This window comes from Carlito syrichta, unplaced genomic scaffold (assembly GCF_000164805.1).
Source record: "Carlito syrichta isolate Samal-C Ts95f unplaced genomic scaffold, Tarsius_syrichta-2.0.1 Scaffold87125, whole genome shotgun sequence".
Lineage (NCBI taxonomy): Eukaryota > Metazoa > Chordata > Mammalia > Primates > Tarsiidae > Carlito > Carlito syrichta.
Genome location: NW_007031221.1, coordinates 243424 through 255186, shown reverse-complemented (window position 1 = coordinate 255186; position 11763 = coordinate 243424). Strand labels below are relative to the sequence as shown.

The 11763-nt window shown below is 54.6% G+C and overlaps 1 protein-coding gene across 1 annotated transcript in view; it reads right to left on the bottom strand.

The window, feature by feature from the left end:
* Positions 1-2163: 2163 nt before the first annotated feature.
* Positions 2164-11763, bottom strand: part of RSPH14 (radial spoke head 14 homolog) — a 79785-nt gene continuing 70185 nt past the window's right edge. The window contains exons 4-6 of the mRNA XM_008057519.2: positions 6094-6319; positions 3913-4049; positions 2164-2402 (exon numbers count right to left, since the gene is read on the bottom strand). Of these exons, the coding sequence (XP_008055710.1) occupies positions 2164-2402; positions 3913-4049; positions 6094-6319 (602 nt within the window). The remainder of the gene's footprint in view (positions 2403-3912; positions 4050-6093; positions 6320-11763) is intronic.

Here is an 11763-nt window from a genome sequence, read left to right as displayed (position 1 = left end):
CATTCATGGGGTAAATCCCAGTTGGTCATGATGTATAATACTTTTTACATGTTGCTGGACTTGGTTCACTAATATTTTGTTGAGTTTTTGTTTTTATTATCATAAGGAATATGGGTCTGTGTTTTCTTGTGGTGTCTTTGAGGGTAGAATTAACCTCATAGAATGTGTTAGGAAATGATTCCCCCTTCTTCTACTTTTTGGAACAATCTGTAAAGGACTGGTGGTAATTCTCACCTGAAGACATGTTTCTAAATTTATTTTTTATTTTCTTCTAGAGACAGGATCTCACTCTGTCACCTGGACTGGAGTGCAGTGGTATGATTATAGTTCACTGCAATCTCCAACTCCTAGGTTCAAGTAACTCTCCCTCCCTCAGCCTTTCGAGTAGCTGAGACTACAGGCACACATCACAGCTAATTTAAGCTTTTTTTTCCCCCTAGAGATTGGGTCTTGCTGTGTTGTCTAGGCTGGTCTCGAATTTCTGGCTTCAAGCAATTCTCCCACCTCAGTCTCCCATCCTGGAGACATTTAAGGGTAAATGTTAAGTTGGATATAAGAGTCCAGAACTCAGGAGACAGGCTGGGACTAGAGACCCAGATTTGGGGAAGAGAGGGCAGAGGGCAGGCCCAGCTAAGAAGGAACCTGGTAGAAGAGGCCCCCAGCCAGGTAGATGAGATTGTGTAGAGAAAGGGGGAGAAGGGAGGGCCTAGAACAGAGCCGTGAGAGGCACCAGCACCACCGGCCATAGAGAAAAATGGTTCTACAGAGGAGACTGAGAGCACAGAGTCCTGCAGGGACTCAGACCTTGGCCAGAGTCTGTGGTGTGGAGCCAGCCTGCTGTGTGTTGAGGCAGGAGGACATGAGGAAGTGGAGCCCCTCAGGCACTTGATCTCTGAAAGAGAAAAGTCTGCTTCTTTTCACAGGAAATTTTTAGAGAATGGGATTGAAACTGAAACCCCAGCTTGTTCCAGTGGCCAGTCCCTTTCAGAACAAGGGGCCTCCTTAGACCCATCCTTTAATTCCAGAGACACAATAGTCTCTGTTTCTTTCAGGAAGGTGCAGACCTCTGGGGCTCTTTGAAGGGACCACAGAAGAGCCTCACTTTGGGATTCTGGCTTTGCTGATAAACTTTATTCTGGGAGAGTGGGCATCCCACAGGAAGTATGACTGCCGGGTGGTGATATGAATGAAGGACACCTCGTTTGACATGGGGAGCCTCAACAAACTCCTGGGAAAAGATTAAGGCTCCGGCCTAGCCCCAGACAAAAGGGCCAGCCCCAAGGCTGAGCTCCGCTCCCACAGCTCCTCCAAGGGAGAGCAGGGCTAGTTGCTGCCCCCAAGCTAGAGCCATCACCTCACCAGACCAGGCAGCAATGGGTGGGGAAACCAAAGGGTTCTCCTGGCCACTCCCCAACCTCATCCCCATGCCTTGGACTCCTCTGCAACCAAGCTTCCCCCCACCCCATCCTCTCAGCCCACCCCTCATTCCCTGAGCTCTCCAGCCTCCTTAGCTACTTTCACTGCAGGGGACGAGTGAGATGGTACACACAGGCAGAAGGCCTGCCAGAGGGCTACCTGGGGCTGGACAGGCCCGAGGGGGGAGAGGGTGGAGGGTGTGGACTTGCTTTGGAGAACGCAGCTGTTTGGGGAGAAGATCTTAACAGCAAAACCAGAACCCACCCCTGTCCTGAGTGCTCATCCCTGGGAGAGCCTCTTATAGCAGACTTAACCTCTCCTGGGAAGAACCTGCCTCAGGTCACAGCTTTCACTTTCTTTCTTGCCTCCCATGGGGGGGAAGGGGCAGACCTGGCTGAGCAGGGTCATGCCCAGCCACACCCCAAGGGCAGGTCACTCAACCTGTGAAGCTCAGGTGGTATCTGGTGCAGCTGAGCTCCTTTCACCTTCCCAACCCCCATCCCTGGTGGCTCGGCCCTGCTCTCTCCCTTTCGAGAGCAACTTTTGGCCACAGCAGAGAGCAGAGCCACCTCCCACCCATCTAGCATGTGCTGCCTGAACCCAGTCCTTCTGGGCCTGGCATTCCCCTTTGGCAAGAGAGAGTTGTGACCATGTTCCAGGAACAGAAAGTGCCATTCACACCCGAGATAGATTCAGCCCGTTTATTCAGGCATGGAGGTGGTTCATAGGTTTGACCAGATGAGGGGCTCAGGGTTTCCACTCGATGACCTTGATGGCAATCTGGGCTGCCCGTTTCACAGCCTCAGTGGACTGTTCCTCGAGGATGCGAAAGATGGGCACATGGGCTTGCAGGATCTTGCGACCCTCGGGGGCCTCGGCCAGCATGGTGAGGGCCTTGGTGGCATTCAGGCGCACCTTGCTCGTGGGTGTGAGCAGCAGCTCCAGGAGTGGCTTGATGGCTTCTGCATCCAGAGCTGCATACTTCCCTGCAGACCACAGACATGGGGCATTCCTAACACCTGCATTCCTAACAGCCTTCCCACCTGTGCAGTATCAATGGGAGGCACCCCACATGCCCACCTAAGCCCTCACCCCCACTTCCCTTGCACCTTTGCTGAGTTCAGTCTAAGCCAGGCCCCTGCATCTCCTGCCTGTCCAGCCCCCAACTGGTTTATCCCCATTCACTTTTGTTCCTGACCCACAATCCAGTCCTCACAAGGCAATACCAAGGGTCTTTCTAAAATGTCACTCCAAGAACCCCCCCACCTCCATGGTCTTCAAAGTCCACCTCCCCCCCTGCCACTGTGTTCGGTGAATTCCCATTTGCTGCCAGAACCTCTCAGATTCAGCCCTACTAACTCCCACTATTCTCTGGGTACCATCCTCAAGCCCTCCCAGAAAGGCTGGGCCCTGTTGTATGTCTCACCCATGATGCACTCCTTTCCCGAGGCCCAGACACCTGGGTCCCCACCGTCCAGCTCAGGGTTTGACATATGGCAGGGTCTTAGAGACCTTCACCTGGCATGCCAGCTTGGGAATAAGTGGCCTTCCCTCCCTAGATCCCAGCCTCTTGTGTCTCAGGCCATTGCCTGGCCCCCAGTGAGTCCCTGTGTCCTCCAAGAGCTCCTAAAAGAAGCCTGGGCAGAGAAGGACACTGGGACATTTCTCTGCACACGGCTGCCCCAGGATAAACACATAGGTAAGTCCCTACCCTGTGCAGTCAGCATCCTGCCTGTGCAATCAGAAGGGGGGCTGTGGACACTGAGAAGTCCCCAGCCTCCTCCTCTCTGTGTTGCTCACTCCATCCACTATTAGGGTCTGTGGGGAGTGGCTGGAAGGACCTGTCTCTGGGAGACAGGCTGCAAATCTGAGGCCCAAACAGTCCTTTGTGGAACACAAAGGAAGCATAGGGCATGGGGCTTGCGCAGGCACATGGCCAGTGGGGAAGGTCAGGCAGCTTTTAGAGGGTCTGGGGGGTGCCATACCCAGCCAACCTGGTGGAAACCAGTTCAGGGTTCTTCTGTTGGCTCAGGGTTGGATGACAGGAGAGAAGCCTGCTGACTGGGAGTTTTGAGGTTGGGGACTCAGGGGAGATAATCCTGAACTCTTATTTTCCCCTCCCCTAATGTGAGAAAAGTAATTAGAAACAAGAAACACCACAGCATCAAGGGCTCCAGGGTTGCTTAGACCTCAGGGTAATAGAATCATGGTGGCAAACTCATTAACCCCAGAATCACAGCTGAGTGGGAGGTAGGAATTCCAGGCCCAGGGAGGTCCTAATGTGAGTGACCAGTGAGGGGTCACGGGTGGCCCCCATGCCCAGCAAGAAGAGGGCAGACTGAGCCTTGGACCAAACCTTGAAGGGACTTCAGTGACAGGCCAAGAAGAGGATTTTGACAGAAATGGAAGCCGAGGGGCAATACCCAGCCCCTGAGCACAGACAGCTCACCATGGCTGCCAGCATGCTGTGGCTTACCCTGGGGCCCTCCACCTCACCTTTAGTAGTCACTGTGGCATACATCAGGGCTCCAGCGGCATTGGCTTGCACCTCGGCCTCATCGTCTTTCAGCAGATGCACCAGGATAGGGATGACATCATGCTGCCACACCTGGATCTTGCCCTCCAGAGGGATGCTGGGGCAGAGAGCAGACAACTGTGGGCTCTGCTTGGAGGATAGGAAGGGGGCAAGGCCCAGGACTGCCCAAGGGGAACACAAAGTAAAGGAATGTGTTGGAACTACCTGGTGGTCAGAAGCTGGCCATGGCTGCAGAACCAGGTACAGAGGAGTATGGGTGTGAGCACGGCCTGCTGCTTCTGAAGGCCAGGCCGGGGGTGACAGAGCCTTGTCCTAAACCATCACTCAGAGAAGAAATGAGATATGTTCTCCCTGACTCCAAAACAGGGAGGAGCAGGACCCAAGAGTGGGAGCTACAGAGAGACCCACCTTGATTCCACCCCAGAGTCAGAACTGCCAGTGATGAGCCAAGGTGCCCCCAAAAAGCAGTGGCTGCCAGGGCTGGACAACTGCAGCTAAGACTCAGACCAGATGACCTTCAGGTCGCCTCTCACTCTGGCATTGTATGAAATGAAAACAAGGGGGATGGGCTTGGAGGCTCAGCCTGTTATCCCAGCACCTTGGCAGGCCAAGGCGAGTAGATTGCCTGAGCCCGCAGGTTTGAGACCAGGCCAGGCAAACTGGCGAGACCTCGTCTCTACAATAAATAAAAAATTGGCCAGGGATGGTAGCGAGCGCCTGTAGTTCTGGCTACTTTGAAGGCTGAGGTAGAAGGACCGCTGTAGTCCAACAGGTCGATGCTGGAGTAGCCATGAGCATGCCACTGCACTCCAGTCTGGGTGACGGAGTGGGACGCCAACTCAAAAAATAAAAATAAAAATAAAAAATAAGGGCAGTGGACTCCCTGAGAGTTTCCCAACTGCAAGAGGCCAATGCATTCCCAATGAAGGAAAGGGCTTCCTGGGCCAGGAAATGCTGTCTACAGGGGCCCCAAGGGAGTGTCAAGCACAAAGACCCCTGTGTCACTTAGTTTAATCAGCCTTTCCCAAACACAGGTGCCCAGAGACCCTCATTGTCATAGAACTCAGCTCCTCAAAGACAAAGCTGTTCCATGGGAACATAGTTGGGGAAACAGGGTTGGCCAGCTACTAGCTGTGATGTTGGGAGGCTGTTGAGCTTTCAGGACAGTGGGCTTCAGGCCTGAGGCACTTGATCAAAGATGCAGAATCCTGGGCCCCACCTGTAGGAATTCCCAGATTCATTCACAAAGCAAGCAGCCAGGCCTGGTCCTGACACTGAACTGGGTTTTTCATCTCTGTGCTGTTAACATTTGAAGACAGACAATTCTCAACTGGGGGAGGCCAAAGCTCGCCAGATGAAAACCCTGGAAGGCCGAAGTTCCACGGAGAGAGCTCGCTCCTGGTCCCACCAGAAGGGGCCCTCAGAGTAGACCTGAAGAACGATGGGTCCAGGAAGCTGCATTTTACACAGTCTCCCAGGGGCCTGGGCTTGCAGAAATACTGGACCAGTATTCTCTAGTGAGACTCCCAGATGGAAAGGAAGCCAGGACTTAGGGAAGGTAAGAGGGGTACCATATGAGGACATGGCCTCATATGCTAGGGGTCGGGGGCTGGACAAGGTGCTCAGGGTAGGAACATGCACTGCCCCCTCCCTCCAGCTCTGAGGCTTTGTGCCTCACAGCTTTCGGGCTAGGATGTAGACTGATCCCATGTGACCTTGGGCACATGACTAGACACCATGCCTCAGTTTGCTCGCCTGTAATGGGAGATGCCCTCCCTGGAGGGTTGCTTAAACATGAAATTTGTAGACAACACCTGGCACACAGAAGCACTTGTTGACCACAGGGTATAACTGTCATCACCAGTACTTCTGTGCTTCCCTACCTCGTGGGGGAGGGGGTGACCACCCATCTGGTTTCTCCAACCTGAGGTTTCCTGGGACACAGGACACTCTCAGACCAGCAGGATGGTATCACCCTAGTGGAGACAGCTATTTTCCATACCATTCCCCCAGCCCCAGGGCACTCGCAGGTGAGGGGAAGCAGGTCCGGGGTAGACGTCCTCAAGCTTGGGGCCAGCCCACCTCGGCTGCCTTGGCAGAAACCCACTGGGCGGCCACTCAACCCAACGGGCCAGGCTCACCTGACAGAGATGAGCGCACGGGCTGCCTTGCTGCGGATGTTGCCGTTGGTGCTGAGGAGCTTCTGTTTCAGGAAGGGCACCACGCGGCTGCTCAAGGCCTCAGTAGCGTCCTCCTGCAGGCAGGGGGCCAGTGTGTCCAGAATGAGCTCTTGGATCTCCTCCTCCTCCCTGTGCAGCTTCCACACCAGCAAGGGGATCAGGCCATTGCTGATGATGCCTCGGGCTCCTACAGGACAGGAAAGGGTGCTGAGGGTAGCTGGCCATGCACCCACCCATGCTGGTGGGGCTGCAGGGTTCGGGTCCTGTAGAGCCTGTGAGTGGGTTTAACTAGAAGCCTTGCAAGTGTCCCGCTGCCCAGTCGGGGGCCTGAGCAGCCAGCAGGAAGCTGCAGGTGACAGCCATATCAGGAGCTGGGGCAGGGCTGAGAGGGGAAGTCCAGAAAGTGCCAGTCTCTGGTGGCCACTGCCTCAGGGGACATCAGCCATACATAAGTGCACAGCGGCCTAAGAGGCAGAAGCCACCCCTAGGAGAGCCCTGCAGCCTACCTCTCTGGGGTCAGGCACACAAAGAAACCCTCTGCTCTTTCCTGTCCCACCCCAGAGCGGGGGAGTCAACTAATCCCCCGCTTCCCACTTAAAACATTTCAAAGCTGCTGGAGGCCCCAGACTGGTCGGGCCAGCCCTTGAGAAGATCTGGGATTGGAGTCTGAGGCAGAAGACCTAGAACACTCTAACTCTTAGCCCTAAGCTGGCACAGGCAGCTTCCCGAGGGGCCCAGGATGACCTCCTGAGAAGTCAAGATGAGGAGCACAGGGACCTTGAGCAAAGCCCCGGGGAGAGCATCCCTTGCCCACGGCACATGGCTGCTCTCGCTGCTGTCCTGCAGACAGCCCTCTCCCACCTCCCTGCAGCAGCACTGCCCACTGAGAAGCCCTCTATAACCCCCGGGAGGTGGCCACCAACAGACACCTCTCTCTCCCGCCCTCCCCAGCGAAACCCTCTAATTTACTCTAGAGAGCCAAACAGGTTAATTAGCCTAAAGGTCTCTGAGTGCCAATTAGCACCAGGGAATTCCTCTTTGAAGCTGTCACCCCAGCCTTCTTCCCTCACTCCCCGAGGATATCAAATGGCAGGTGCCAGGGTGAGGGGTGGAGAGGCAGGCCAAAATGTTCAGCAGCTCTTGTTGCCCATGACCCTGGTGTTCAGGGCTCCCAGTGCTCTTGCTGAACTTCTCGCTGGGAGTTCAGGGTAGAGTAGCTAGCTCTGCACCATTTGTTTTCAGGGCACTCATGACCCAGGAAAAGCAGTTTCCTGTTGCTTCAAGTGTGTTGGGCTTTTAAGATTTAATACAGTTTTCAAAAAACAAAACAAAACAAAAGCCTAGGTTTGACTCCTTTCCTAGCTGTGAGACCTTGGGTGAGTTACTCAACCTCTCTGAGCCTGGTTTTGTCATCACTGAAAGGAGCCTCCCCGGCAGGCGACTATACAACACCCATAGGGTTGTGGGTGGGAATGTGTTCCATGAGCTGTGGATTTCCAGTCCATGTAAGGGACTGTCACTGTGTGCCCAGAACATCTGGGCCGAGGGCGGCAAGTGTCTCCTGAATTCCACCAACACGAGTCCCACCTAGGAGCAAGGACCTGCTGGGAGGGAGGGGCAGGATACAACAACAAAAGCTGCAGAGTCTAAGCCCTGCATTGCCCCCTGGCCACCTCTCCTGGTGGCCTGATCTCTCCTCCCCAGCAGTCCCCCTCATGGTCCCAACCTGTTCCAGGCCATGAGTCCAAGGGACAAGGCTCCAGGCAAGGGCACGCCTGAGCAAAGGCCTGGGGGTGCGGAAGTTGTGAATCCTCACTGGTTTGAGCGTGGCCTCGTTTGCACCAAGATCTGAGCTTCCCAGGAAATCCCAGGGACAGGTGTCTCTGCTGGGGCTGCCAGGAACTGCTTGGAATGGGCACAGGCTGGGGGAAGGACAGAGAAAGGGAACTGAGGTAAGAAAAGTCAGATTAGGGGAAGTGATTACTTTCATTATCCCCTCTCCATTGGTGAGGAAACCAAGGCCCAGAGCGGTGATTGTCATACCCAAGGTCACACAGCAGATGATGGCAAAGCCAGCCAGGGTCTTCAGCTCCTCCGGTTTTGGTTCTCAGGCACTTATCTTGGGCCTTCCACTCCTAGAAATGCTCAGCATAGGGACCAGGACTCATTTTGAGCAGAGGGAGAAGATTAAAAATAAAACGCGTGCCGGGTGTGCCTTTCTGCTTGTTCACTTTGCTTCTTTTCAGCTAAAAGAAGAGTCTCAGGCCTGGCTATTTATAACTAACCCAGATCCACGATGGCTTGCTCAAGTGGGGGTGGGGCACACAGACCCCAAGGAAACAAACTGGAGAAACCCACCCAGATAGGCATCAGCCTGGTGGGATGCAGGAGAGGTGGGGCACAAAGAAGAGCCAGCCAGGGTAGGGAGGCGGCTGAGCAGGCCAGGCTGGGCCACTGGCAGTACAGACACAAGCGAGACACACCCACCCCCACCCTGGGAAGCCAGAGATTGGTCATTACAGAATAGGATGACACATATGTAGACAGGGAATTCCAGGGCTCTGGGGGCTTTGAAGTGCAGGGAGGTCAGGGAGGATGGGCCTCATAGATGTGGAAAGAGATGTGTTTGGGGAGAGATCCCCCTACTGGCCTGGCTGGTACGTAGGGGTTAGGATGGGTCTGGTAGTTGGTGAGCCATAAAGATGCAGGGGATTGAGGGGTCACAGACACCCATGGCATAACACCACCTGCGGTTGAGGTTTAGTCATTTTATGGGGGAGGGGATGACACCACCTGAGGGGTCACTCCTTGACCGACTGTCCCTGCTAAGTTGGCAAGGTGCTGGGTGAGCTCAGACTCCAGCGTTCCCTTCCTCTGGCTGCTGCAGTGCCCCTACTGTTATTTCCCTGTCAGTGAGGATGCAGGACCAGCCCACAGGTTTTGGTCCCAGCCACATCCCTTCCTGCTCCCGGGACTGCACGTCGGCATCTGGCACCCTGTGTCCACGGCGCCTCAGGTGACCCACCTGTCCAGCTTTAGTGTTGTGTTCCCCTGCGTACTGAACTACTGGCACACTGATGCCTACTGTGCCTGCTTTTGCTCCTGGGGATGCTTCTCTGTCCTCAGCTTCACCGCAGTAGCAGGAGACAGATTAACTGCAGCTTCCTTCTCCAGATGCTCTCTTCCCTTCCCCCCTGGGACCTGTGGCCTCTCCAACTGCTCCTCTATCTTGACGAGCATTATCCCTTCTTCCAGTAGCCGTCTTTGGTTGCTGTCCTCCCCCCTTATCCCCTCCCTGGGGCCTGATGACACCCTTTCGCTGTCACTCTTGGTCTCCCCATGATCCCAGGGACTGAGCTCTGCTCTTTCTCATTTTCTCTAATCAGCTGATATTTTTGTTGTATGATTATACTCAGTAGGACAACTCACCTTGTCTGTGGTACCATACCTACTCTAAATAAATATGGAACAGCCTGGCATTCCTCTTCTCAAATTTAATTTAAGAACTCTCCAGTGGTTCTTAGGCTCACACCCCAATCCCATTATCCCTGGCATCCTTGCATGTATGCCAGTCCTGGCCACAATCGTCTTCTCTGGGTTCCTCTAGGCCTCAAGCTCCTTCATGCCTAGAGTCCTCCCCACCTTGGGACTCACTTCCCTTCCATTCCATGCCACCAGTTATCTCTGCTCCTGCAGTGGTCTCAGCCTAAGCATCTCTTTCTTTGGGGAGCTGGCCCAGTGCCCATGGCTCCCTCGCTCTATGCCCCTAGAGCCGTAGTGGGCCTCCTCGACAGCCTCACACAACTGTAATGGCTGATTCTTGTTCTGCTTTCTGCCCCTGCCCTGCCGCCAAGAGGATGTTCCACGAAAGGGCTAGGTCTAATAAATCCTAGAACTGTGCCTGCAAGTGTATGCTGGTAGAGGAGCCCATCAGTAAATGACTACTGTGTGGATACAGTCATTGATCGGTATGATGCCAAGAGAGACACCCTCCCCCCCACTTTGAGGCTGAGACACCAGGGTCAGGTCAGGGAGGTAGCAACCAGTCGCCAGTGAACTCCTTTGGGGCTAGCCTCTGCTCTCACACCTAGACTACTGGAAAAGGTCATCTCACTCTTACATGTGGGTTTGCCCCTGCAAACAGCTCTGATACCCAATGCTGCAGTGGAAACAGCTTCCATCCATTTCTGAACACATGCCAGTGTTCATTTCTCAGATACGTTGCCCTCAGAATCACCCTCTGAAGACAGTCTATTAACACCCCCTTTTGACAGAAGAAACGGAGACTCAATCAGGTGGCACAGCTGCTGGCATCTGTGTGGTCCTCCTAGTCAGAGGCCCAACCCAATACGGCCAGGTTGTGTAGAGACTGTGCACACAGAGTAACCCCTCAACTGTTGGCCAAATTCCTTTGGTCCTCATTGGCCACCTCCAGCAAGCACTAGGTTGACCTTGGTTCGTGCCAAGTCTACTCTCGCTTCAGCAATGCCCATAACTAGTATTTGTCCTGTTCTTGGAAGTTTTGGCAGCACCTACACAGGTGGGCCATGACCCTGGAATATGTAGTGCAGTGGTCTCCATTTCACAGTGGAGGAACATTCCCAGGGAGGTTTTGGGATGATGCCATAGCGTCCAGCCAACAGAACCAGACCTGCGCTCCTGACTTTCAACCACAAAGCTGAGCTGGAACTGCCACCCTATCGACCTCTGCCAATGGTCAGTTCTAACACTTCTGCTAAACGAATGAGGTAATCCCTGTAATCTGACCACAAAGGTGTAAAGTGATAAGAAAGGTGTTAGCTGGGAGGGCATCTGCATTTTGCCAGGGATGCTCTAGGATACACAAAGCTTCAGGTTACAATGATGGGAAAGACAGAGCAGCATCAATGTCTCGGCTCTCTGGCCTGAGTCTTTTAAGCATGGAAGTGAGGAAATCCTGGCCCTGAGGTCCATGGATAGGCTTTGAAATAGAAAGCAGAAATTTACAGCCTATCCTCAGGTGCTTGGGGGTAGGGTGGGGGGAGGGGTCTGATGCCATCTATAAGCTCCCCAAAGGCGCCAATGGCCTTAGGAGAACTGGCTCCCTCCCGCTTCTTTGGGCTGGGGGCCAGCTTTTGGGCCCTTCTTTCCCATTTCCCTTCCAAGGCAACCAGGATTGCCAGGGGCACCAAAGATCCCCTACACGCTGGGGGCGAGAGCACCAGAGATAACTAATACCCCCTCCCATCGCTGCACAAAACTAACCGGTGTAAATCTTTAGGGTTCACACCGGCCTTTTGCACGTTCTAGCGGACTGCTGAGACAACCCAGGGAAGCAGGTGCCTGGCCCTCTTTGCAAAGGGAAAGGCTGGGAGAGGTCAGTCGACTACCCAAGGACGCAGAACTCAGAAAGGGCCGAGCTGCGCTCGAAAGCGGGCGAGGAGAAGGCGAGCAGCGACTGGCTGCGACGGCGAGGCCAGGGCCATCGCTACTCTAAGGCTCTGTCTCCCGGACTGCCACAGACGGCCCAGCGGGGTCGGCGCCCGGACATCGGCGCAGTTCAGTCGCGAGGACGCCAGCGCGGGCAGCGCGTGCGGGACTGCGGCGCTAGCGGAACCGTGGCCCCGCCTCTGTCACTCCTATTGGGCGGCT